The following is a 27,124-nucleotide window of genomic DNA, read 5'->3' on the forward strand; positions in this document are numbered from 1 at the left end:
ATTTTTGCGCTTTCAAAATCTGATACACATGCAAAAGCTACTTGCTTTGCTTCTGTACATTGAACAAGCAGATAATCAGTATGTGTTTTAAGTACTGGTATGCATTCCTTGAAACTAAATCAAAGGGTGCAAAACTTTGATAAGTGAGGTGTCTGGATAAGATTTACCACTAATGAATGAACCATTATTGATGGCATAGGTAAGGGGTTATTCAGTACTACTTAGCTTTGATAAAGGTGTACTTTAATGCCAGGATCTTTTTAAATGTGGAATCCATAAGGATTTCTTTTGGAAAAGTACAATTTACTATGGACTGATACAAGAAATTTTTTTATGCTGTAATAGTGAATAAGTCATTAGTGGCAAGGTCAATGAAGATGAGGGGGACATTTTGTTAATATAAAAGTGTGTAAAGCATTTGTACAGATGATGAGAATTTATGGAAACCTAACTTTCCTTACCAAACAAAATTTACATTACCAGCATTTTTTATGCTATTTGAAAAATTATGTATCTACTATGGAAACTGAATTGCTGGACATTGTGTTTTGTTTGAAGGGAGCAAACAAATTAAAGACTCAGCAGCTGGATGCAAAGTAGTTTAAAAAAGATGCTTTTGACCAGATGGTAACAGGCTGTAGATGATGACAATCTTTGGTGTATTTCAAATACCTGCATGAAACTGAAAATCAACTTAGCTGAGGTTTTTTCTGGTTTGGTTCTCTATGATTATCTCATATAGTTTTGCATTAATAAAACAGTTTTCTGATCTTTGTTGTCCATATCATTACCAAATTCTTCATTATCACAATTTGGTAAAAAGATTATCCTGCTCATCATCTTCTAGTCTTGATTTATCAACTGAAGTTAAAACTACTCTCCCATATAAAATTCTGTAAGGTTTCAAACTTAAGAATGTTTATTAAAAAAGGGGGTGACTGTGTTGCTGACATTCAATGTATGTATGGCTCATGGTGAAGTGCCTGAGGACTGGCGGAATGCATGTATAGTGCCATTGTACAAAGGCAAAGGGGATAAAGGTGAGTGTTCAAATTACAGAGGTATAAGTTTGTTGAGTATTCCTGGGAAATTATACAGGAGGGTATTGATTGAGAGAGTGAAGGCATGTACAGAACATCAGATTGGGGAAGACCAGTGTGATTTTCATAAGTGGTAGAGGATGTGTGGATCAGGTGTTTACTTTGAAGAGTGTATGTGAGAAATACTTAGAAAAACAAATGGATTTGTATGTAGCATTTATGGATCTGGAGAGGGCATATAATAAGAGTTGACAGAGATGCTTTGTGGAAGGTATTAAGAGTATGTGGTGTGGGAGGCAAGTTGCTGGAATGTAAGGCATGTGTACGATTAGGAAGAGAGGAAAGTGATTGGTTCTCAGTGAATGTAGGTTTGCGGCAGGGGTGCATGATGTCTCCATAGTTGTTTAATTTGTTTATGGATGGGGTTGTCAGGGAGATGAATGCAAGAGTTTTGGAGAGAGGGGCAAGTATGCAGTCTGTTGTGGATGAGAGGGCTTGGAAAGCGAGTTAGTTGTTGTTTCCTGATGATACAGCACTGGTGGGTGATTCAGGTGAGAAACTGGAGAAGCTAGTGACTGAGTTTGGTAAAGTGTGTGAAAGAAGAAATCTGAGAGTAAATGTGAATAAGAGCAAGGTTATTAGGTAGAGTAGGGTTGAGGGATAAGTCAATTGGGAGGTAAGTTTGAATGAAGAAAAACTGGAGGAAGTGAAGTGTTTTAAATATATGGGAGTGGATTTGACAACGGATGGAGCCACAGAAGTGGAAGTGAGTCACAGGGTGGGGGAGGAGGCAAAAGTTCCGGGAGCATTGAAAATTGTGTGGAAGGCAAGAACATTATCTTGGAAAGCAAAATTGGGTATGTTTGAAGGAATAATGGTTCCGACAACGTTATATGGTTGTGAGGCGTAGACTATAGATAGGGTTGTGCGGAAGAGGGTGGATGTGTTGGAAACGAGATGTCTGAGGCCAGTATGTGGTTGTGAGGTGGTTTGATTAAGTAATGAAAGGGTAAGAGAGATGTGTGGTAATAAAAAGAGTGTGGTTGAGAGAGCAGAAGAGGGTGTATTGAAATGGTTTGGTCACATGGAGAGAATGAGTGAGGAAAGATTGACAAAAAGGATATACGTGTAAGAGGTGGAGGGAACGAGAAGTGGGAGACCAAACTGGAGGTGGAAGGCTGGAGTGAAAAAGATTTTGAGCGATTGGGGCCTGAACATGCAGGAGGGTAAAAGGCATGCAAGAAATAAGAGAGCACTGGAACGATGTGGTATACCAGGGTCAACGTGCTGTCAGTGGATTGAACCAGGGCATGCGAAGCATATGGGGTAAACCATGGAAAGTTTTGTGGGACCTGGATGTGGAAAGGGAGCTGTGGTTTCGGTTCACCATACATGACAGCTTGAGTCTGAGTGTGAACAAATGTGGCCTTTGTTGTCTTTTCCTAGCGATACCTCACGTGCGTGCAGGGGGAGGGGGGTTGTCATTTCATGTGTGGCAGGGTGGCGATGGGAATGAATACAGGCAGCAAGTATGGATTATGTACATGTGTATATATGTATATGTCTGTTTATGTTTATATATGTTTACATTGAAATGTATAGGTATGTATATGTGCCTGTGAGGACGTGTTTGGATATACATGAGTATGTGGGTGGATTGGGCCATTCTTTTGTCTGCTTCCATGTGGTACCTGGCTAATGCAGGAGACAGCGACAAAGTATAATAATAATAATAATACTAAAGGATGGTTTTAGCACACCTTAAATTCTTATAAAAGTACATATACTTGAACTATGAATATCTATAGTCATCTTTAGCGCAGATCTGGTTTTCATCTGTAAATCTGCCATTTCCCTATGAAATGTTTCAGGGAAAAATGCTAAATAATGAATGTTATCAATTTTTCAATAAGCTGGTACTTCCCAGCATCAATCATAAAGACCAAATATCAGTTAAACACATATTTTATAACAATTTGCCTCCTGATTTATGTGCCAGAGCAATCAATGAAAAGCCTTCTGTTTGCAGCCTAAAAGTAATTACAATGGAAATTTGAAAAAATTTTGGATCAACTGAAAATTTGCCTCCTGATTTATGTGCCAGAGCAATGAATGAAAAGCCTTCTGTTTGCAGCCTAAAAGTAATTACAATGAAAATTTGAAAAGAAATTTTGAATCAACTGAAAATTTGCCTCCTGATTTATGTGCCAGAGCAATGAATGAAAAACCTTCTGTTTGCAGCCTAAAAGTAATTACAATGAAAATTTGAAAAGAAATTTGGATCAACTGAAAATCCCCCCCCTCGCTCTCCTACATTATGCTAAGTTAGGTTATGTTAAGCTAAACTTAGTTAGCTTTGGATAACCTATAAGTTTCGTTTAGTATGACCTGGTCAGGTTTGGTTTGAATTCAAACCTTATCCAATTTACCCTAACCTAACCGAACTTAGCCTAAGACCGATTTTTGTTTTTGGATTGAAGACCAGTAAAGATGAAGAGTGGTGAGGATGAAATATGCTGCAAGAAAATAAATTTTGAGTTCAATGACTTTTCTGATTCTAGCCAGGGACAAGCTGAAGATAAAATAGCTCTCATGTCTTGCCTAGATACCTGACTATACTATTTATAAAACCATGTATGATTAGCAAATGCACGGCAATTATAAAGTCAAACTAAGTAGTATCCTATTTTTAGCTTATTACAAAAAAATGGTAAGGCAAGTTCTCTCTCATTACAAAACCTTAGATAAAATGACATTTCCATTTCAACTCCATACCCAGAGTCTGTTAATTTGCCTATGCTTGATGATACTTATGTGATGGGTGAGAATGTATTTTTTTATAGCAACCAACATGGTATGGGAAGAAACATACTCTAATCACGGCTAACCTGAATGAAAGGAAAGTAGGGTATACAAAAATGAATGCAATTTATAATGGCTCCTAACTGTTTATAGACATGACAATTAAAAGTGAAAAGGCAGTAGGAGGAGAGAAAGATGACAGAAGGAAGAGAATTCTACAGCTTTACTGTTTGAGGAAAGTATGTATCATAACAATGAATCCTCATGTAGCTGGTTTCTACATAGAATCTATGGAAAGAAACTGCCTTAGGGTCCAAGCCTTTGTTGGAGGAGCAAAGGCAGACAGCAGAAATTATATCTGCAGAACAAGGAGAGGGCATCATCATAGTGGATGGAAAGGGAAAGCTGAAGAGAGGTGAAACTTGGGGAGTTTATTAGGTGGAAAGTTCTTAATTTACACTCTGACTAAGACAGAGGTAGAGGATATGTGACCAAATCACCATACTTGGGCAAATAAAACCCTTATAGATAACTGCTTATTAGAAATAATTATGGCACTTAAACAACACTACTAGCATTTCGGAAGCAGATATCATAATGCTATTATATAGGGTTCCCAAGACAGAGAGGAGAATATGGTTTTGAGTAATATGTTTATGTTACTGAAGCATCACTAGCCAGGGAGTCAAGCAGGTTCATTTGACATGGGATGCTGTAAAAGATTGTGTGGTATCAATAATTTCAGTGACCATTCAGCATGGCTTTCCAGGTGAACAACCTTTGCCACAAGTTACTGATAATATTTCATAAGCTACTGTGTAATATATGGTTAGTGCATGAAAACATTCACAGTTTTTCATGTATTTCATAGAAATGACATGCTTGAACATAAGTGATTAAGAAACATAAATAATATATGGTTTGCTTTATCTCTTATAAAAGAAATACCATATATTTGTGTACATGACATTCATGATTAATGGTCTGATATACTAAATAAGCTGGTCAGAAACATCATTATGATGCTTTTTGCATTTAATCATGAGTATGACCAAAACTTCTGTCATGCTGCATTCTAGAAAATCAACTGAAATAGAAACTTTTCCCAGACTATTGTGATATATCTAATAATATTAAAAGTACCTTTTTGTTATCAAATCTATATATTCAGGAATGTTGGCATATCAGATGTACTCAAGTTTAATGAACAGAAATACCCTGTTGTCAAATATTATAGCAATACAACACTATGATACAAGAAAAGATATTCTTTTATTATATTATACTTTATCGCTGTCTCACGCGTTGGCGAGGTAGCGCAAGGAAACAGATGAAAGAATGGCGTAACCCACCCACACACACATGTATATACATACAAATACACACACACACGTATACATACCTGTACATTTCAACATATACATATATATACATACACAGACATATACACATGTGCACGATTCATTCTTGCTGCCTTTATTCAATCCCGCCGCCACCACGCCATACATGAAATGACACCCCCCTCCCCCCGCGCACATGCAAGGTAGCGCTAGGAAAAGACAACAAAGGCCACATTCGTTCACACTCAGTCTCTAGCTATCATGTGTAATGCACTGAAACCACAGCTTCCTTTCCACATCCAGGCCCCACAAAACTTTCCACGGTTTACCCTAGATGCTTCACATGCCCTGGTTCAATCCAATGACAGCACATCAACCCCGATATACCACACTGTTTCAATTCACTCTATTCCTTGCAACCTTTCACCCTCCTGTATGTTCAGGCTCCAATCGTTCAAAATCTTTTTCACTCCATCTTTTCACCTCCAATTTGGTCTTCCACTTCTTGATCCCTCCACCTCTGACACACATATCCTCTTTGTCAATCTTCCCTCACTCATTCTTTCCATGAGACCAAACCATTTCAATACACCCTCACCCTCTTCTGCTCTCTCAACCACATTCTTTTTATTACCACACATCTCTCTTTCCCTTTCATTACTTAATTGATCAAACCACCTCACACCACATATTGTCCTCAAACATCTCGTTTCTAACACATCCACCCTCTGCACAACCTTATTTATAGCCCACGCCTTGCAACCATATAACATTGTTGGAACCACTATTCCTTCAAACATACCCATTTTTGCTTTCCGAGATGATTTTATCACCTTCCACACATTCTTCAACACTCCCAGAACCTTTGCCTCCTCCCCACCCTGTGACTCACTTCCGCTTCCATGGTTCCATCCGCTGCCAAATCCACTCCCAGATATCTAAAACACTTCACTTCCTCCAGTTTTTCTCCATTCAAACTTACCTTCCAATTGACTTATCCCTCAACCCTACTCTACCTAATAACCTTGCTCTTATTCACATTTACTCTCAGTTTTCTTCTTTCACACAATTTACCAAACTCAGTCACCAGCTTCTGCAGTTTCTTACCTGAATCAGCCACCAGCGCTGTGACTCACTTCCCAAGCCTTGTCATCCACAACAGACTGCATACTTGCCCCTCTTTCCAAAATTCTTGCATTCACCTCCCGAACAACCCCATCTATAAACAAATTAAACAACCATGAAGACATCACGCACCCCTGCCACAAACTGATATTCACTGGGAACCAGTCACTTTCCTCTCTTCCTACTCTACACATGCCTTTCATCCTCGATAAAAACTTTTCACTGCTTCTAGCAACTTGCCTCCCACACCATATACTTTTGATACCTTCCGCAAAGCGTCTCTATCAACTTTATCATATGCCTTCTCCAGGTCCATAAATGCTACGTACAAATCCATTTGTTTTTCTAAGTATTTCTCACATACATTCTTCAAAGTAAACACCTGATCCACACATCCTCTACCACTTATGAAACCACACTGCTTTTCCCCAATCTGATGCTCTGTACATGCCTTCATCCTCTCAATCAATACCCTCTCATATAATTTCCCGGGAATACTCAACAAACTTATACCTCTGTAATTTGAACACTCACCTTTATCCCCTTTGCCTTTGTACAATGGCACTATGCATGCATTCTGCCAATCCTCAGGCACTTCACCATGAGCCATATATACACTGAATATCCTCACCAACCAGTCAACAACACAGTCACCCCCTTTTTTAATAAATTCCACTGCAATACCATCCAAAACCTGCTGCCTTGCTGGCTTTCATCTTCCACATTGCCTTCACTACCTTTTCTCTGTTTACCAAACCATTCTCCCTGATCCTCTCACTTCGCACACCACCTCGAACAAAACACCCTATATCTGCCACTCTCTCATCTAACACATTCAACAGGCCTTCAAAATACTCACTCCATCTCCTTCTCACATCACCACCACTTGTTATTACCTTCCCATTGGTCCTCCTTCACAAATGTTCCCATTTGTTCTCTTGTCTTACACACTTTATTTACCTCTTTCCAAATGGAATGGAGGATGTGTGTTTGCCTCCTCATGGGTAGATTCAAGTTCAGCAATTGGTTTACTGTGCCTTCAGTCATCTGAATGGATTCGCATGAGTTTACATGAGAAAGACAGACAACAGAAGGCCTGATTGGCTTACGACTGGGTTGTCTGGTTAAAAAAAAAACATGTAATTCTGCTCAGCAGTTTTTAAGCTATCACCAACTCCCTGCAGTTGCACATCACCGTTATTTATAAAGTTTATTTCTGGCATTTTTCTCAGAGTATACCTGATTTTATAAAATATTTGTATAAACTACTTTTGAAGGTATTTATAGTCTTAGCAATCACTACGTCTGATGGTAACTTATTCCAGTGCTCAACACACCTATAGGAAAGGAAACTTTTTCCCATGTCCATACTACATCTTTTAGCTTTGAGTTTTATTCCATTTGTCCTGGTAACTGTATTTTCTTGTATTCAAAAAGATTTTCTTTATTTACTTTACAGAACTTGCTCAGAAGTTTGAACACTTGAATTAAGTCTACATTTTTTAAGGGAGAATAGATCCAATCGTTTTGGCTTTACATACCAGATTTCTATGGGATGGGATCACTTGTATGTCTTTGTACTTGCTCTAATTTTTCTCATCTTTTTTTTTGATAGTTTGGAGACAAAAACTGGACTGCATATTCAAGGTGTGGTCTTATTAGAGAATTATAAAGTATGAGAATTGTTTCTGGTATCTTGCAATCTATGTTCCTGGCTATAAAACCTAACGTTTGGTAACCTTTTTTTACTTGCTGCTTGAAATTGTTTAGTGTACTTCAGATAATTGGTAATGCCAACTCCAAGGTCCTTTTCTTCATTTACTTTAGTTAGAGAGTTTCCAAATAGTTTGTAGTTGTAACATATATTCTTGCCTCCAAAGTGCATAACTTTATGCTTGTCTACATTAAACTTCATATGCCATATGTCTGATAACTATGCTAGTAGGTTAAGATCTCTTTGAATCATTTTGCCATCCTGCCTGTTTACAGCTGTACCTCCTCATTTAGTATCATCAGCAAATCTGGAAATCTTAGATATTAGACCGAGTTCTAGGTTAATAATGTTATATCTAGCCAATCTGAGACCTCACTGTTTAATACTACACGCTGCTTTCTTCACCAGTTCCATGTGTTTGAGTTTATGTAAAAGTCTCTTGTAAGGTACTTTCTCAAACGCCTTTTGGAAATCTAAACATACTACATCTGATGGTACTTTATCGTCCCAATTCTGATATATAACTTAGAAAAAAAAATTCCAGCAAATTTGTCAGGCAGGATCTTCTATTGCAGAAACCATGTTGATTGTCCGATATAATTTTGTGTTCTAGAAACATGACAATTTTATCTCGTACTATTTTTCCATTGTTTTACCGAACGTTGACATAAGGCTAATTGGGTGGCAGTTCAAGGCACACTTTTTGTCTCCTTTTTTATATAGAGGAGTAAAATTAGCTAGTTTCCAGTCAGTTGGCACCTGACCATCTGATGAATTTGTTGAATAATTTTGTTATGGGGTTTATCAGCTGTCTCCTGACCTCTTTTAAAAATCTTGGGGCTAAGTTATCTGGGTCATTGGATTTGTTAGGATTTAATTTGTCCAAGTATTTAAGTACTTCAGAGCTCTTTATTTCTCTAACCTTCAACTCTTCTTCATCAGATCCTTGAAACATTTTCATTGGTTGCAGTATTCAAGATGTTTCATCAATTGTAAATAAGAGTTAAAGGAATAATTTAGTATGGTCTCCTCCTGGAAGCCACCACCTAAATAGAGGTGAATACTTCCCAATGATAAATCCTCTGTTTCATCCAAGCACCAAGACTCACAGAGGAAGTGCAAAAGTGCAGATTTATTGGCAGACACAGCAAAAAATTCTGATGGATCAGGTGCTCTGATTTGATGCCGATTTCATAAACCTTGGATGACACTAAATTTGATGACCTCTTCTGATGTTCTGCATCCTTCAAACTTGAAGTTCTGTATCTGTCATGGCAGATATGAATCACTTCTGTACCTGGAGGCACATCAGTAAGCAACAATTACTTGTATTGTTTTGCTATCTCCCCAAAAGTTTCTCCTTTATGAAAAGACCAGTGGCGAATGGCAAACATAACATCCACAAAGACTGCTGTTTTATACTGGGTTTCAAGTAGTGTGGACAATGAAGTAACACATGTTTCTTCCTTGATTGCTTTGACAAGATTTGCTTTACTGCCTGTTCTCATGTGACCATTCTCAGTGAAGATCGAATGTGGAAATTTGCTACATTCTGCTAAATTCTGGGAGAGATGAAGAATGTGTGGAAGTCGAGAACATTATCTCGGAAAGTAAAAATGGGTATGTTTGAAGGAATAGTGGTTCCAACAATGTTACATGGTTGCGAGGCATGGGCTATGGATAGAGTTGTGCGGAGGAGGGTGGATGTGTGGGAAAAGAGATGTTTGAGGACAATATGTGGTGTGAGGTGGTTTGATTGAGTAAGTAATGTAAGGGTAAGAGAGATGTGTGGTAATAAAAATAGTGTGGGTGAGAGAGCAGAAGAGGGTGTTTTGAAATGGTTTGGTCACATGGTGAGAATGAGTGAGGAAAGATTGACAAAGAGGATATATGTGTCAGAGGTGGAGGGAACGAGGAGAAGTGGGAGACCAAATTGGAGGTGGAAAGATGGAGTGAAAAAGATTTTGAGTGATCGGGGCCTGAACATGCAGGAGGGTGAAAGGCGTGCAAGGAATAGAGTGAATTGGAACAACGTGGTATACCGGGGTCGACATGCTGTCAATGGATTGAACCAGGGCATGTGAAGCGTCTGGGGTAAACCATGGAAAGTTCTGTGGGGCCTGGATGTGGAAAGGGAGCTGTGGTTTCGGTGTATTATTACATGACAGCTAGAGACTGAGTGTGAACGAATGTGGCTTTTGTTGTCTTTTCCTAGCGCTACCTCGCACACATAAGGGGGGAGAGGGTTGTTATTTCATGTGTGGCGAGGTGGCCATGGGAATGAATAAAGGCAGACAGTATGAATTATGTACATGTATACATGTATATGTCTGTGTGTGTATATATATGTATACGTTGAGATGTATAGGTATGTATATTTGTGTGTGTGGACGTGTATGTATATACATGTGTATGTGGGTGGGTTGGGCCATTCTTTCGTCTGTTTTCTTGCGTTACCTTGCTAACGTGGAGACAGCGACAAAGCAAGATAAATAAATAAATAAATCATAGTTACCAATGTAATTGATAATGTCAACTTTCCCACCACTTGCAGCAATCTGAATCATGCAAAGTCAGGCAACACATTCACCACTTTTTACATTACTTGTCAACTTTCTGTCAGACTTTGTCATTTTCTTGTTTTGGTAGCAAATTTTTAAACTTCTGAGTTTTTATTTTCTATTGTTGAAATTGATGCTGCTAATGCTTCCATACTTATCTGTTTTACATTCAGCAGCTGCTCTTGAACAGCAGCATCAGCATACTGACCAGTGAAAATAATGATGAGGTTTTCATATGGAGAAAAAGGATTTATCTCTATAGCAGCAGTTACATTGTTCAGAGAATCAGAATCCTGTCCAACTCAAGTTTCTCCTCCCTAATGAAGTATCACTTCAGTTTCTGGTTCAAGGTGTAACATGCTCTTCAATTTTGAGGAGACAGCAGCTGTAATTGGCTTTGTGTAAACCCACTTAGTGCAGGCAGCAGGCCTCATGTTATTACCATTCAGCCCACTTGCTTCCTTTGCATCAGCATTATAAGTTTGTTCTAAAAGCATATCTGGGGAAACTCCATTATGGTATCCTTCAGCTCTTCTTCCAACAAAACCATCCTGCATAAATGCTTGATGGACATCTGGTGCTTGGAATTTGGAAGTTGTTTCATTTCATTCAAATAAAGGGGTAATGACTGCTGACCATATTTATAGTGTCCTGCAGCAGTGTAATCCCTGTTGTTCATCACAGGACAAAGGAAAACATCTGAAAACATCAATATTTCAAGACTGTATAAGATTATAAGATCATATATCAGTATTTCTTACCAAAATAACCTAAGTCATGTTCTTATTTTTTTAATGAAAATCATTAACTACTTCTGGATATCTGAAATGAAAGATAAGAGTAAATTTAGGCATGCAATTAATGGAAGATGCAAGACCAATCGGGTACATGAGGCCATAATTAATTTTTACTTCTTTGAGAAATACGAGGGTGGCACTGTTCATCATATCATTAGTTTTTTCCAATAGCAGATTTTCAAGGTTGTTCACCTTAATCTTACTTCAACAGGTAATGTTCATATATCACAACTTTTTACAGCATCCCATGTGAGGTTTGCCAAAAAAAGGGGATTTGGCTTCCTGGCTATACTGTAATGTTACTAACAAGTTCTCAGACATTGCAGAGGTGATATGTTCTGCGCATGAGAAAAAGCAAGTATCAAGAGTGAGGAGTGGAGAGAAAGTGATGAAGTGGAATCATCAGTACAAGAATAATAATGTTAGAGGCTGGACAGAAAGGAAAGTAAGGACAAAAGTAGGACAAAGCCATGAGAGGATACCAGTGTTGATAGGATATGAGAAAGAAATTCCTCTGTCAATAACTACCGCAAGTGATTGATTAGAGGGAAATTCATGAACTGGAGAACAGAAAGAGCCATAAAATCTAAATCAAGCAAGTTTTTAAACCAATACTTATGCCAAACCCTATAAAAATATTTGGAGATGTTGAGGACCAAGATAGAAAATTGGAACAAGGTCAGTGGCATACTATTTTAGCACAAGAGAATGTATGCCAATCACCTTGCATGCCTGTACCTAATAGAATACGTGAAAAATCTTGCAAGAGGAAAATGTAAAAGAAATCATACATTCATTAGGATTAGGTTGGGGTGAAGAACCAGTTCTAGAATCATCTGAAATAAAGTGTATGGAAAATAAGGTATGAAGAAGAGTGGTCCAATTAGTACTTGAGATAGCTATCATCTATTCAAGTTGGAAGAGAAAGAGAGAGAAAAGTTGGGTTAGAGAAGGTACTGGATATGCTTTTGGTTAAGGTCCAAAAAGATGTACCTTTAGATGAGGTCATATCAGCACATTTTCCAATTTAGATGGTTTGCTCAGTACACCGTCCTTGATACATCAGGCGTCAGATCAAGAGTAAACAAACCATGACTGGGGGATAAAGAGTCAATGGAAAAGATGTAGAACTTCACTCCAGCTGAGATATCCTCTGTTATAAGGTCAGCAAAGCTGGAGACATCCCGGCCAGCAAAGCAGTACTGGTTCTAAGGACAGTCAGTGTAAAAGCTGTGGAAACTCAAAGTTCTGCCAAAGTCCCAGAGTTGACATTTCAAGAGGGGTAGGGATGGTGAAACCCAAGGGGCATAAACGACATAGGGAAATCATAGTGGGAAGGTTCAGAGATGAAAAATGAAAGTATTCAAGTGTGATGATAGAGTTTGTAACAATTGGAAACACATTGGGTGTTTGAATATTTGTTACTGTTCACTAATGGGTTAAAGGGAAGAGGCCTTAGCTCAAATGGGGTCATCCTCAGTACAGCACAATCAATCTTTATAGTGTACATTGAAATCCTCAACACAAAGAATTTCAGCAATTGGACACAAAGAGAGCATGCTTCACAGCTGGAGTTCAAGTCGTTAAAGAGCTATCCATACTCAGAGAAAGTGAGGGGGATACAGGAGACATAAAAGTAAATTCATAGAAGGCAAAGAAATGCTGAAACAGATAGATGGCTTCAAAGCTAGGCAATTCAAGATCCAAGACATGAGCAATCAGTGTTTTTGTACTGCAGCGGGTGCAATCACTGCCATGGAAGCAAAAAAGATGGTGGAGATTACAGTTAGAGATTTATCAGCCTTAGACAAAAAAGTTTCAGAGAAGAAGACAAATGGTGCTCAAAAGAGAGAAGGTCGAATTTGAGACTGCAGGTATGGCACGAAAGGACAGAGTTTGAGACAGGATGTTCTAGAAATGGAGGGAGAGACAAATCTAGAATCCATGTCAGAAGAGTTGGTATGTGTCACAGTTGCCTGATGATGGCCAAAGATGCCCAGAGAATGAACCAGCTCTCCTCAATAAGTGGCACTGTTCTGACTTAGCACTGAGAAACACTGTCTGGATGTATTTCTATTTGAGTTGCATTGAAAAAGAGAGGAAAATTTAAAATTCAGAGTACAGAACTGCATGTTGTCATTTGTAATGTGTGACAGAGGAAGTGTGTGTGTATATGTGTGTGTGTGTGTGTGTGGTCTGAATGCCAGCAACCCACTTGCAGGTGAGAATAGAAGAAAAGACAGCCATATGGACCAGGGAGTTGAACGGCACAACCACTGAAGGGTTGGATCACTGCACTACCATCTCTTGCCTTCATGATACCTGGATGGTATGTGGCTGCCTGCCACCTGCAACCTATATATTGAGTTTATTTCTTGTCTGAACCCAAGAAAGCTCAAGACTGGTTATTTGAATCTGACAAGCGAGATGGTACAACAGTAAGTCAGATGGTAAATAAGCCATTTTGCAAAGGAAGTAGCCACACACCCATACTTTGCATAACCCCTTCCCTGCTGATGGCCTGTATATGGTCTCAAAACAATTTCCCATTCACTGTAGCCCACTGGTATAAGATCAACAGACTTTGAACTCCATACACCTACACTGAAGGTGCCATATAAAAAGCAATGAATGTGATTATCATCTACACAGTTTTGCTAGGCAAGATGTTTCCATGTCTAGAATCTTTTCTTATTATCACTTAATAAGATGTCAGAAGACAGTGTATGACAACTTCAAGCTTCTGCAGCACTGCAAACAACCCAACTGCTTGGACTGAATCATCAACAGAAACTGACATGCACAAATTGAGCAAGTTTTCAGATGAAGATGACTGGTTAGAAGCAGATGGTCTGAAAGATAACACAAACAACAGTGCTTATAAAACAGATAGAAGTGAGTGCCCTTGCTGTATAGTTATGTATGAATACATCAACCGGTCAGTGCTAGCTGAAAAAGCAACTTCAAAACCTGTCAGCCAATATGATCTAATTTCTTATGCTAATGGATATTACATATTCTGGTTCTAAGGTTGAGGCTGCTGATGTGAACTATCTGAGGACTGCTGGTAGTGCTAGCAGATGGAATGGAGTAAGTAATGCTGACATTTACAGGAAATGTGAGATGTCAAAGAGAGGGGACATCAGTTTGGTTTGGACATATGAGGTGGAAGCACTATGATAAATTCATTTGGTAAGTTGGTAAGGAAAACATGTGGAAGTGAGGCAGAAGGAAATACAATGAAGGGATGACAGCTGATATTCTCTGGGGAAAGAGAAGAAACATAAAGGAGACAGAAGCCAGAAAAAAGTCAGAGGATTGAGTAAACTCAGAGGGTAAGTTTTGGTAGGAGAGCCTTGAGATCTTTTGACCATGGCTATCCCTCCTGGAAAAGAGGTTTCCTAGGGGAAGTATGGCATCAGATATATAAACATATAAGTGCCACCACAAAACAATTTAACCTGTATTTTTTAAGCTTTTGAAAATACTCAACACAGGGGGTGGCATAAGTATGAATGAGAGATAAAAAATCAAGCATCCAGCTATAGAAATGGTTGAAAGGAACCTTGCAAAATGCAATTGGAGTAACAAACCAAGAAACATGTACACATGGAAGGCTGTACATTACTTGTCCATGATGTTTTGTTTCACAGGATTAAACAACAGGTATCTATGAATCCTGGACAGTGAAATATCTTTCTGTAATTAAACTAAGTACTATGAGCAGGCAATAGCATTCCTGACTTGACATCAAATTAGTAAATTTGAATTCTCTAAGTGAAGAACTAATGCTTTAGATAATTTCAAGATAATCTATAGATTCTTCATAAGACTGAAACTTCACAAATAAGGCAAATAATATATTGATTAGCCTATCCCTTTTCCTCTCTAGGTAAGCACTGCTTGATGTAATAATGAACAAACATGATACTTTTCTTCTGGTGAGGGGTTTTAAGGTCTGCACTAAAGTTTCATTTTGTTAGCTTACAGTCAATGAATATATGGAAAAAAGCATGGCTATAATGAAAGAACCATGACTGAAAACTCTTTGCATACATAATCTGCAAATACAACTCCATCTCAGATCAAGCCACAAACTAATAGCCATGCTGCTAATTATATCATTAATTTTTTCCCTCTTTATGGAAACAGCACAAAAAGATGAAAGGATCTAATCTGCCTACCTGTTATTTTCAACTCCCACTGCTATATATATCATGCTATCATAAACACTTCTTACTTTTTTTCACACTAATGCAAATCGATTTGTCACATGAAACTAAATTCTCCATTCATTCCTCCACCTCGAATAAAATATGACTCCAGTGCACACAACCAATGACCATTTGTATGACATTCCTATCTGAAATGCAAGGGGCTACTTGTACTAAATAAACTGCTACAACATATCTTGCAATGTGAAAAGAATTTGGCAAAATCCATGAAAAAATACAGAAAAGTTGAAAATATGGGAGAACTTATCCTTATATTGTTTGTAATAAGATAAAACAGAACCAATCAAATGGATTTGATGAAACAGTAAACATAATAGTTAGGACTAGTATATCATATGTAGCCTGTACAATGTTTGGACATAAAATGAGAGCAATTGTATCTACAGTTTGCTTGTCATTCCCAAGAAACGATACTGAATGTAAATGTCATTTGTTAATTTCTTGGGTATAACCAGACTCCACCTGCACAAGGCTACACCGCAAGTGAAAAGTCACCTTTGGGGAGGCTGTATCATTGGTAGAACTGTCTTGTCAGAGCACCTCTCACTTCAAAGGAGTCTATCATTTGCTTATACTGAAAGTAGTGCAGCCTTGGTGCTGAAGGAGCTCTTGGAAAGAGGTCGTGGGTATTACAATGACTCTTTCTCAGAAAAGGACCCTGGATAACAACAGGACTCTTCCTCAGAAAGGGATCATGGAGCAATCATAAATGAATAAGTAAATTAATTTCTTATTTAATTATATGGAAAAATACGAAATGAAGAGTATGACCTTTGAAAGCTGCAATATAGAAAAAAGGTGCAAGTACTCTGTTCTTTTAACCCTTAAACAGCGGCTAACATCAAGTGATGTTCTCATAGGAAGTAAAGGTCAGCATCAATTCCTGAACCATTTTTTCCTAACTCTGTTTAGATATCCAGCTGACTTATCATACCATTAATAGTCTACAGAGGTCTCTTCTAACACCAGAAAGGTGCAAGCAATTCTGCTCTCCTCAGCAACAACCACCATCATGGTTATCCAGCATGGTGGCTCTCCAGAAAATACATAGAATGTTGGATGACCTAAGGTAGTAAGATGATCACTTATGAAGAAAGTGAAGAAGAAAAACACACACTGTGAAGAAGTAAGTGATTTACAGGGTGATTTTAGCAACATTACATAAGAAGGAGGGAAGCCTGCAAGGGAAGTGTCCCCACTTATCTCCCACTTGTAGAGGAAATTACATAACTACTTTTCTCTTTTGGCAGTCCAAGAGTAATGTAGAAATTTGCAAACAAATGATAGGTAAAGATCTACTATATTTCCAAAAGAAAGCAATCTCCAATATGCTCCCCACATGTGCCAGACACTCGATGTACTCACATTTATTTGTAGTGTAGTGTGAAAGGTACAGTATTTCAGCCTATATCCATGTTATTTACCATTCACACTTCACCTGTGTATAAAATGTGAGCATGGTGGTCAGTGTAAATGAATAAATAACACCTTTTAATTCTTCCCATTCCCATACATGCCAGCCAGTCTCACCTTAAATGTTAGTGTGAAAGGTATAATATTTTTGCAAATAATCACATTTTTATCCACCTACTCTATGCCTGTCTGTAGTTATAGTACAGTTGGAAAACAAGCTCAACAAGCGCAAACAGACTTATCTCCATGACTGTCTGTTGTATCAGGAGCTGTCAAAACATATAATTCACAACCCCATTTGGGCACTCACTTATCACTGGATCAGGCCATGAGAAAGGTGTTAATATAACTTTCTATGTATTTTCAGTTACTTTTGAATGCTTGTCCTTCGATAAAGGAAAAACAAAATTTTCATTTTTTTTTTTTTCTTTTTTTTTTTTTTTTTTTGCATACTGCAGACCATGCCCACTGTTTAAGGGTTAAATATCAGGTTTAATACTTAGCAGCATTATGTAAAGAGCACAACAACAGATGATGTGAAACTAATGGGATGGAGATCATGATCAATTATACTTACTCATTGTGCTTTCTGCATATATGAAGGAATTATGTTTGGAATGTTTTGAGAGCTTCTCACCTATCTTGTCAATATTCTGACTTCCTGTGTCTTCTGTAGTGGTTGCTGTCCCTACGGTCTCTTTATCCAACTCCTCCTAGGAACAACAGTAATGAATGAGGACATACAGCATGGCCAAAATTTACTAACCCTGCAGACTCACAACTAAGCTATCAAATAAATATGAAAATGAAATCAACTAACTTTAAAATACAACTATTTCATGTGGCAATTACAAATAAAACCAGATTTTATGCATATCAAAAATCATGATTTTTTCTAGTTCAAACAGCAGAATATTCAAACTACTTTTTGATAAATCTAACAGAACTGTGATACTGAGAAATCATGAATGATTTTCAAAAAAAAAAGATACATACCTATCAATTATCCTTGTATCATTTCTTAGCCTTTACAAGGCTTTTACATGAGGGATCATCAAAAGGACAGATACAGTATTGTAGCTCGATTTCTTAAGAGAAGCATGAGGCAGCTCATCAGATAAGTCATGATCAGAAGAGAACAATTCTGGCCAGTATACCCAAATATAAAAGGATAGCTCAACAGCATCCTCTGTCTCTTCAATTTACAGTATCTAGTAAGAGCTTTACTATTGATATACAGCTGGTACTTGGGTGAACATGCATCTGGATGATGTCCAGTCAGAGACTTCCAGAACAAGCTTTTGCAATCAAAACACACTGCAGACCCAGGCAAAGGCACTCCCAAAGAATGTCTCATACCTATACATTAAATATTACCATTTACATGCATATGCTGGCATGCTGTTAATACTGACAACACTGACATCCATGATGACAACAATGACTTTAGTATCAGGATCACTACATATATTCTAACACACTTCAAAGTGAACTTAAATTAATTCAGTTCAGAAAAATATTGGAAAAATTTATCTAAATGGGACATTCACCTTCATGATTATTGATAAATTAAGTCAAGAGCTTTCACACATACAGCAACACTTTTGATTATTCTGAAAATAAACTGCAAAAACCCATCTGAAAAAGTTTCAACTGACCACAGTTCTATTATGTGGTAGTATTATAAGATTCTCTTGCAGTGTGAGTTATATTAAAAAATGCAAATATTTGTGTGTTAGTGGTTTTGATGCACATGATCGGGTTATAGTGATGGGTGATTTGAATGCAAAGGTGAGTAATGTGGCAGTTGAGGGAATAATTGGTATACATGGGGTGTTCAGTGTTGTAAATGGAAATGGTGAAGAGCTTGTAGATTTATGTGGTGAAAAAGGACTGTTGATTGGGAATACCTGGTTTAAAAAGAGAGATATACATAAGTATACGTATGTAAGTAGGAGAGATGGCCAGAGAGCGTTATTGGATTACGTGTTAATTGATAGGCGCGCGAAAGAGAGACTTTTGGATGTTAATGTGCTGAGAGGTGCGACTGGAGTGATGTCTGATCATTATCTTGTGGAGGTGAAGGTGAAGATTTGTAGAGGTTTTCAGAAAAGAAGAGAGAATGCAGGGGTGAAGAGAGTGTGAGAGTAAGTGAGCTTGGGAAGGAGACTTGTGTGAGGAAGTACCAGGAAAGACTGAGTGCAGAATGGAAAAAGGTGAGAACAAAGGAGGTAAGGGGAGTGGGGGAGGAATGGGATGTATTTAGGGAAGCAGTGATGGCTTGTGCAAAAGATGCTTGTGGCATGAGAAGTGTGGGAGGTGGGCAGATTAGAAAGGGTAGTGAGTGGTGGGATGAAGAAGTAAGTTTATTAGTGAAAGAGAAGAGAGAGGCATTTGGATGATTTTTGCAGGCAAATAATGCAAATGAGTAGAAGATTTATAAAAGAAACAGGCAGGAGGTCAAGAGAAAGGTGCAAGAGGTGAAAAAGAGGGCAAATGAGAGTTGGGGTGAGAGAGTATCATTAAATTTTAGGGAGAATAAGAAGATATTTTGGAAGGAGGTAAATAAAGTGCGTAAGACAAGGGAACAAATGGGAACTTCAGTGAAGGGGGCTAATGGAGAGGTAATAACAAGTAGTGATGATGTGAGAAGATGGGGCGAGTATTTTGAAGGTTTATTGAATGTGTTTGATAATAGAGTGGCAGATATAGGGTGTTTTGGTCAGGGTGGTGTGCTAAGTGAGAGGGTTAGGGAAAATGATTTGGTAAACAGAGACGAGGGAATAAAAGCTTTGCGGAAGATGAAAGACGGCAAGGCAGCAGGTTTGGATGGTATTGCAGTGGAATTTATTAAAAAAGGGGGTGACTGTATTGTTGACTGGTTGGTAAGGTTATTTAATGTATGTATGATTCATGGTGAGGTGCCTGAGGATTGGCGGAATGCTTGCATAGTGCCATTGTACAAAGGCAAAGTGGATAAGAGTGAGTGCTCAAATTACAGAGGTATAAGTTTGTTGAGTATTCCTGGTAAATTATATGGGAGGGTATTGATTGAGGGGGTGAAGGCATGTACAGAGCATCAGATTGGGGAAGAGCAGTGTGGTTTCAAAAGTGGTAGAGGATGTGTGGATCAGGTGTTTGCTTTGAAGAATGTATGTGAGAAATACTTAGAAAAACAAATGGATTTGTATGTAGCATTTATGGATCTGGAGAAGGCATATGATAGAGTTGATAGAGATGTTCTGTGGAAGGTATTAAGAATATATGGTGCGGGAGGCAAGTTGTTAGAAGCAGTGAAAAGTTTTTATCGAGGATGTAAGGCATGTGTACGTGTAGGGAGAGAGGAAAGTGATTGGTTCTCAGTGAATGTAGGTTTGCAGCAGGGGTGTGTAATGTCTCCGTGGTTGTTGTTTAATTTGTTTATGGATGGTGTTGTTAGGGAGGTGAATGCAAGTTTTGGAAAGAGGGGTAAGTATGCAGTCTGTTGCGGATAAGAGAGCTTGGGAAGTGAGTCAGTTGTTGTTCGCTGATGATACAGCGCTGGTGGCTGATTCATGTGAGAAACTGCAGAAGCTGGTGTCTGAGTTTGGCAAAGTGTGTGAAAGAAGAAAGTTGAGAGTAAATGTGAATAAGAGCAAGGTTATTAGGTACAGTAGGGTTGAGGGTCAAGTCAATTGGGAGGTAAGTTTGAATGGAGAAAAACTGGGGGAAGTGAAGTGTTTTAGATGTCTGGGAGTGGATTTGGAAGCGGATGGAACCATGGAAGCGGAAGTGAATCATAGGGTGGGGGAGGGGGTGAAAATTCTGGGAGCCTTGAAGAATGTGTGGAAGTCGAGAACATTATCTCGGAAAGCAAGAATGGGTATGTTTGAAGGAATAGTGGTTCCTACAATGTTGTATGGTTGCGAGGCATGGGCTATGGATAGAGTTGTGCGCAGGAGGGTGGATGTGCTGGAAATGAGATGTTTAAGGACAATATGTGGTGTGAGGTGGTTTGATCGAGTAAGTAATAATAGGGTAAGAGAGATGTGTGGTAATAAAAAGAGTGTGGTTGAGAGAGCAGAAGATGGTGTTTTGAAGTGGTTTGGTCACATGGAGAGAATGAAAGAGGAAAGACTGACCAAGAGGATATATGTGTCATAGGTGGAGGGAATGAGGAGAAGTGGGAGACCAAATTGGAGGAGGAAAGATGGAGTGAAAAAGATTTTGAGTGATCGGGGCCTGAACATGCAGGAGGGTGAAAGGAGGGCAAGGAATAGAGTGAATAGGAATGATGTGGTATACCGGGGTCGACGTGCTGTCAATGGATTGAACCAGGGCATGTGAAGTGTCTGGGGTAAACCATGGAAAGTTCTGTGGGGCCTGGATGTGGAAAGGGAGCTGTGGTTTCGGTGCATTATTACATGACAGCTAGAGACTGAGTGTGAACGAATGTAGCCTTTGTTGTCTTTTCCTAGCGCTACCTCACACACATGAGGGGGGAGGGGGTTGTTATTCCATGTGTGGCAGGGTGGCGATGGGAATAAATAAGGGCAGATAGTATGAATTATGTACATGTGTATATATGTATATGTCTGTGTGTGTATATATATGTATACGTTGAGATGTATAGGTATGTATATTTGCGTGTGTGGACGTGTATGTATATACATGTGTATGTGGGTGGGTTGGGCCATTCTTTCGTCTGTTTCCTTGCGCTACCTCGCTAACGTGGGAGACAGCAACAAAGCAAAATAAATAAATGAATAAATAAATTTCTTCTGTACTTTTATCACACCAGTGAATCCTTTTCATACGTCAATAACTATGTCTGCTTTCCATACAGATATTTTGATTTGTTTCATTATGGAATCATGGTATTACATACAAAATCAGTATGCTGATTAATAAACGTATTTTCTATGAATCAATCAAACATCAGTGAAAAATAAGCAGAATAATGAAAATCTCAAATTTGATAATGAACATTTTTTCTACTTAACAACACAAGCATGCTGTGTCCAGTTTATTGAATTACGCTTGGAATGATATCATATGAAAACCAAAGTCCTAAAACATAATGGTCATGCCATCCCAAGGCAACTAGCTTCCAAATTCAGTCAAAAAAACTTAAGTATGCTTGGTTCAACCACTGACAAGACACTGTAAACAAGGCTAGCCAACCATGATTTGGTGTTGCACTGCTAAGTAGCAGTAACCATGATCCTCCACGCTCTAAATGCACCTCCAAATTTTGTAACATCTAAAAGAAGTAAAAGGAAGTACAGACACAAATTTTGGAATGACATGGTTGGGATGGCAGGTCTGTCTCCAAAGCTGAGTCAGGTCAAATAAAAGAAATAGTCATTTGTGATAAAAAACTGTTTTGCTACACTTAACCACTGAGATAACCTACAGGGGAAGTGGCTGCTAGGTGATCTGCATGTAATCAAATATGTTTCTCTGAAGTATCGGAAAGGGAATTACCATTATCTGAGCTATTACTTGGTCATCTCGTTAACTTACTGATTAAGCATTATTATGCAAGAAGGACCTCTTTGGTGATTCAAAAAAAACAAACTTTGAAAAAGAATACTCCTAATTTTTTTGGTTTGTTTAAGGTTTATAAATTTCCCTCATCTCAACTTGTTGCTGTGAACTCTTAACGAGGTATGTTCCATAAAACAAAGAAAAATTTCTATACCCAGCTCATTACCTATATGATTATAAAGAAAGGGCTATCACTATTTTTGCCTTGTATGAACTTTCAACAATTTCTATAGCTTAGATTAATGAAGTATCTTGTGTATGAAGCATTTTGTGTATGAAAGAGGTTTGAATAGCGACCATAGTCTCAACTAACAAAGCAATTTAATATGTGAAATGAAGAATAACAATGACTTTAACAAGGGAAGAATTCCATGCTCTAGTTTCACACAATGAACATGGGTTGATTTTCATAAAAAAAGGTGGGCTAAGTGATGTGGCAAAGGCTGTATAACTTATCCAACCCTTTAAACTGGAAAAGGCATGATGATGACATAGAAATATATATATATATATATATATATATATATATATATATATATATATATATATATATATGAAATCCTCCCCTCTTTTTTTTTTTTTTTTTTTTTTTTTTTTCCAAAAGAAGGAAGAGAGAAGGGGGCCAGGTGAAGATTTTCCCTCAGAGGCCCAGTCCTCTGTTCTTAACGCTACCTTGCTAACGCGGGAAATGGCAAATAGTTTGAAAAAAAAAAATATATATATATATATATATATATATATATATATATATATATATATATATATATATATATCTTTCTTTGATACTATTCGCCATTTCCCGCATTAGCGAGGTAGCGTTGAGAACAGAGGACTGGGCCTTTGAGGGAATATCCTCACCTGGCCCCTTCTCTGTTCCCTCTTTTGGAAAATTGAAAAAAAAAAAATAAAGCGAGAGGGGAGGATTTCCAGCCCCCCGCTCCCTCCCTTTTTAGTCGCCTTCTACGACACGCAGGGAATACGTGGGAAGTATTCTTTCTCCCCTATCCCTAGGGATAATATATATATATAAATATATTTTCTTTTTCTTTCGTACTATTCGCCATTTCCCGCAATAGCGAGGTAGCATTAAGAACAGAGGACTGGGCCTAAGAGGGAATATCCTCACCTGGCCCCCTTCTCTGTGCCTTCTTTTGGAAAATTGAAAAAAACGAGAGGGGAGGATTTCCAGCCACCCGCTCCCTCCCCTTTTAGTCGCCTTCTACGACACGCAGGGAATACGTGGGAAGTATTCTTTCTCCCCTATCCCAAGGGATACCCTATATATATATATATATATATATATATATATATATATATATATATATATATATATTTTTTTTTTTTTTTGCTTTGTCGCTGTCTCCTGCGTTTGCGAGGTAGAGCAAGGAAACAGACGAAAGAAATGGCCCAACCCACCCCCATACACATGTATATACATACGTCCACACACACAAATATACATACCTACACAGCTTTCCATGGTTTACCTTAGACGCTTCACATGCCTTGATTCAATCCACTGACAGCACGTCAACCCCGGTATACCACATCGCTCCAATTCACTCTATTCCTTGCCCTCCTTTCACCCTCCTGCATGTTCAGGCCCCGATCACACAAAATCTTTTTCACTCCATCTTTCCACCTCCAATTTGGTCTCCCTCTTCTCCTCGTTCCCTCCACCTCCGACACATATATCCTCTTGGTCAATCTTTCCTCACTCATTCTCTCCATGTGACCAAACCATTTCAAAACACCCTCTTCTGCTCTCTCAACCACGCTCTTTTTATTTCCACACATCTCTCTTACCCTTATGTTACTTACTCGATCAAACCACCTCACACCACACATTGTCCTCAAACATCTCATTTCCAGCACATCCATCCTCCTGCGCACAACTCTATCCATAGTCCACGCCTCGCAACCATACAACATTGTTGGAACCACTATTCCTTCAAACATACCCATTCTTGCTTTCCGAGATAATGTTCTCGACTTCCACACATTCTTCAAGGCTCCCAGAATTTTCGCCCCCTCCCCCACCCTATGATCCACTTCCGCTTCCATGGTTCCATCCGCTGCCAGATCCACTCCCAGATATCTAAAACACTTCACTTCCTCCAGTTTTTCTCCATTCAAACTCACCTCCCAATTGACTTGACCCTCAACCCTACTGTACCTAATAACCTTGCTCTTATTCACATTTACTCTTAACTTTCTTCTTTCACACACTTTACCAAACTCAGTCACCAGCTTCTGCAGTTTCTCACATGAATCAGCCACCAGCGCTGTATCATCAGCGAACAACAACTGACTCACTTCCCAAGCTCTCTCATGAATATATATATTCATGTGAGAAACTGCAGAAGCTGGTGACTGAGTTTGGTAAAGTGTGTGAAAGAAGAAAGTTAAGAGTAAATGTGAATAAGAGCAAGGTAATTAGGTACAGTAGGGGTGAGGGTCAAGTCAATTGGGAGGTAAGTTTGAATGGAGAAAAACTGGAGGTAGTAAAGTGTTTTAGATATCTGGGAGTGGATCTGGCAGCGGATGGAACCATGGAAGCGGAAGTGGATCATAGGGTGGGGGAGGGGGGCGAAAATCCTGGCAGCCTTGAAGAATGTGTGGAAGTCGAGAACATTATCTCGGAAAGCAAAAATGGGTATGTTTGAAGGAATAGTGGTTCCAGCAATGTTGTATGGTTGCGAGGCGTGGGCTATGGATAGAGTTGTGCGCAGGAGGATGGATGTGCTGGAAATGAGATGTTTAAGGACAATGTGTGGTGTGAGGTGGTTTGATCGAGTAAGTAACGTAAGGGTAAGAGAGATGTGTGGAAATAAAAAGAGCGTGGTTGAGAGAGCAGAAGAGGGTGTTTTGAAATGGTTTGGGCATATGGAGAGAATGAGTGAGGAAAGATTGACCTAGAGGATATATGTGTCGGAGGTGGAGGGAACGAGGAGAAGTGGGAGACCAAATTGGAGGTGGAAAGATGTAGTGAAAAAGATTTTGAGTGATCGGGGCCTGAACATGCAGGAGGGTGAAAGGAGGGCAAGGAATAGAGTGAATTGGATCGATGTGGTATACCGGGGTTGACGTGCTGTCAGTGGATTGAATCAGGGCATGCGAAGCATCTGGGGTAAACCATGGAAAGTTGTGTGGGGCCTGGATGTGGAAAGGGAGCTGTGGTTTCGGTGCATTATTACATGACAGCTAGAGACTGAGTGTGAACGAATGTAGCCTTTGTTGTCTTTTCCTAGCGCTACCTCACACACATGAGGGGGGAGGGGGTTGTTATTCCATGTGTGGCAGGGTGGCGATGGGAATAAATAAGGGCAGATAGTATGAATTATGTACATGTGTATATATGTATATGTCTGTGTGTGTATATATATGTATACGTTGAGATGTATAGGTATGTATATTTGCGTGTGTGGACGTGTATGTATATACATGTGTATGTGGGTGGGTTGGGCCATTCTTTCGTCTGTTTCCTTGCGCTACCTCGCTAACGTGGGAGACAGCAACAAAGCAAAATAAATAAATGAATAAATAAATTTCTTCTGTACTTTTATCACACCAGTGAATCCTTTTCATACGTCAATAACTATGTCTGCTTTCCATACAGATATTTTGATTTGTTTCATTATGGAATCATGGTATTACATACAAAATCAGTATGCTGATTAATAAACGTATTTTCTATGAATCAATCAAACATCAGTGAAAAATAAGCAGAATAATGAAAATCTCAAATTTGATAATGAACATTTTTTCTACTTAACAACACAAGCATGCTGTGTCCAGTTTATTGAATTACGCTTGGAATGATATCATATGAAAACCAAAGTCCTAAAACATAATGGTCATGCCATCCCAAGGCAACTAGCTTCCAAATTCAGTCAAAAAAACTTAAGTATGCTTGGTTCAACCACTGACAAGACACTGTAAACAAGGCTAGCCAACCATGATTTGGTGTTGCACTGCTAAGTAGCAGTAACCATGATCCTCCACGCTCTAAATGCACCTCCAAATTTTGTAACATCTAAAAGAAGTAAAAGGAAGTACAGACACAAATTTTGGAATGACATGGTTGGGATGGCAGGTCTGTCTCCAAAGCTGAGTCAGGTCAAATAAAAGAAATAGTCATTTGTGATAAAAAACTGTTTTGCTACACTTAACCACTGAGATAACCTACAGGGGAAGTGGCTGCTAGGTGATCTGCATGTAATCAAATATGTTTCTCTGACGTATCGGAAAGGGAATTACCATTATCTGAGCTATTACTTGGTCATCTCGTTAACTTACTGATTAAGCATTATTATGCAAGAAGGACCTCTTTGGTGATTCAAAAAAAACAAACTTTGAAAAAGAATACTCCTAATTTTTTTGGTTTGTTTAAGGTTTATAAATTTCCCTCATCTCAACTTGTTGCTGTGAACTCTTAACGAGGTATGTTCCATAAAACAAAGAAAAATTTCTATACCCAGCTCATTACCTATATGATTATAAAGAAAGGGCTATCACTATTTTTGCCTTGTATGAACTTTCAACAATTTCTATAGCTTAGATTAATG

At 38.6% G+C, this 27,124-nt stretch overlaps 1 protein-coding gene across 5 annotated transcripts in view; it reads right to left on the bottom strand.

Moving 5' to 3' along the window:
- LOC139750273 (zinc transporter foi-like) overlaps window positions 1–27,124 on the bottom strand; it is a 258,282-nt gene that overhangs the window by 34,091 nt on the left and 197,067 nt on the right. For 4 of the 5 annotated variants that reach the window (XM_071664854.1, XM_071664855.1, XM_071664853.1 and 1 more), the window contains exon 7: window positions 17,605–17,740. In XM_071664854.1, coding sequence (XP_071520955.1) covers window positions 17,605–17,740 — 136 coding nt within the window. The remainder of the gene's footprint in view (window positions 1–17,604; window positions 17,741–27,124) is intronic. The other variant, XM_071664857.1, reaches the window with a different exon arrangement.

This window comes from Panulirus ornatus, chromosome 9 (genome assembly GCF_036320965.1).
Source record: "Panulirus ornatus isolate Po-2019 chromosome 9, ASM3632096v1, whole genome shotgun sequence".
NCBI lineage: Eukaryota > Metazoa > Arthropoda > Malacostraca > Decapoda > Palinuridae > Panulirus > Panulirus ornatus.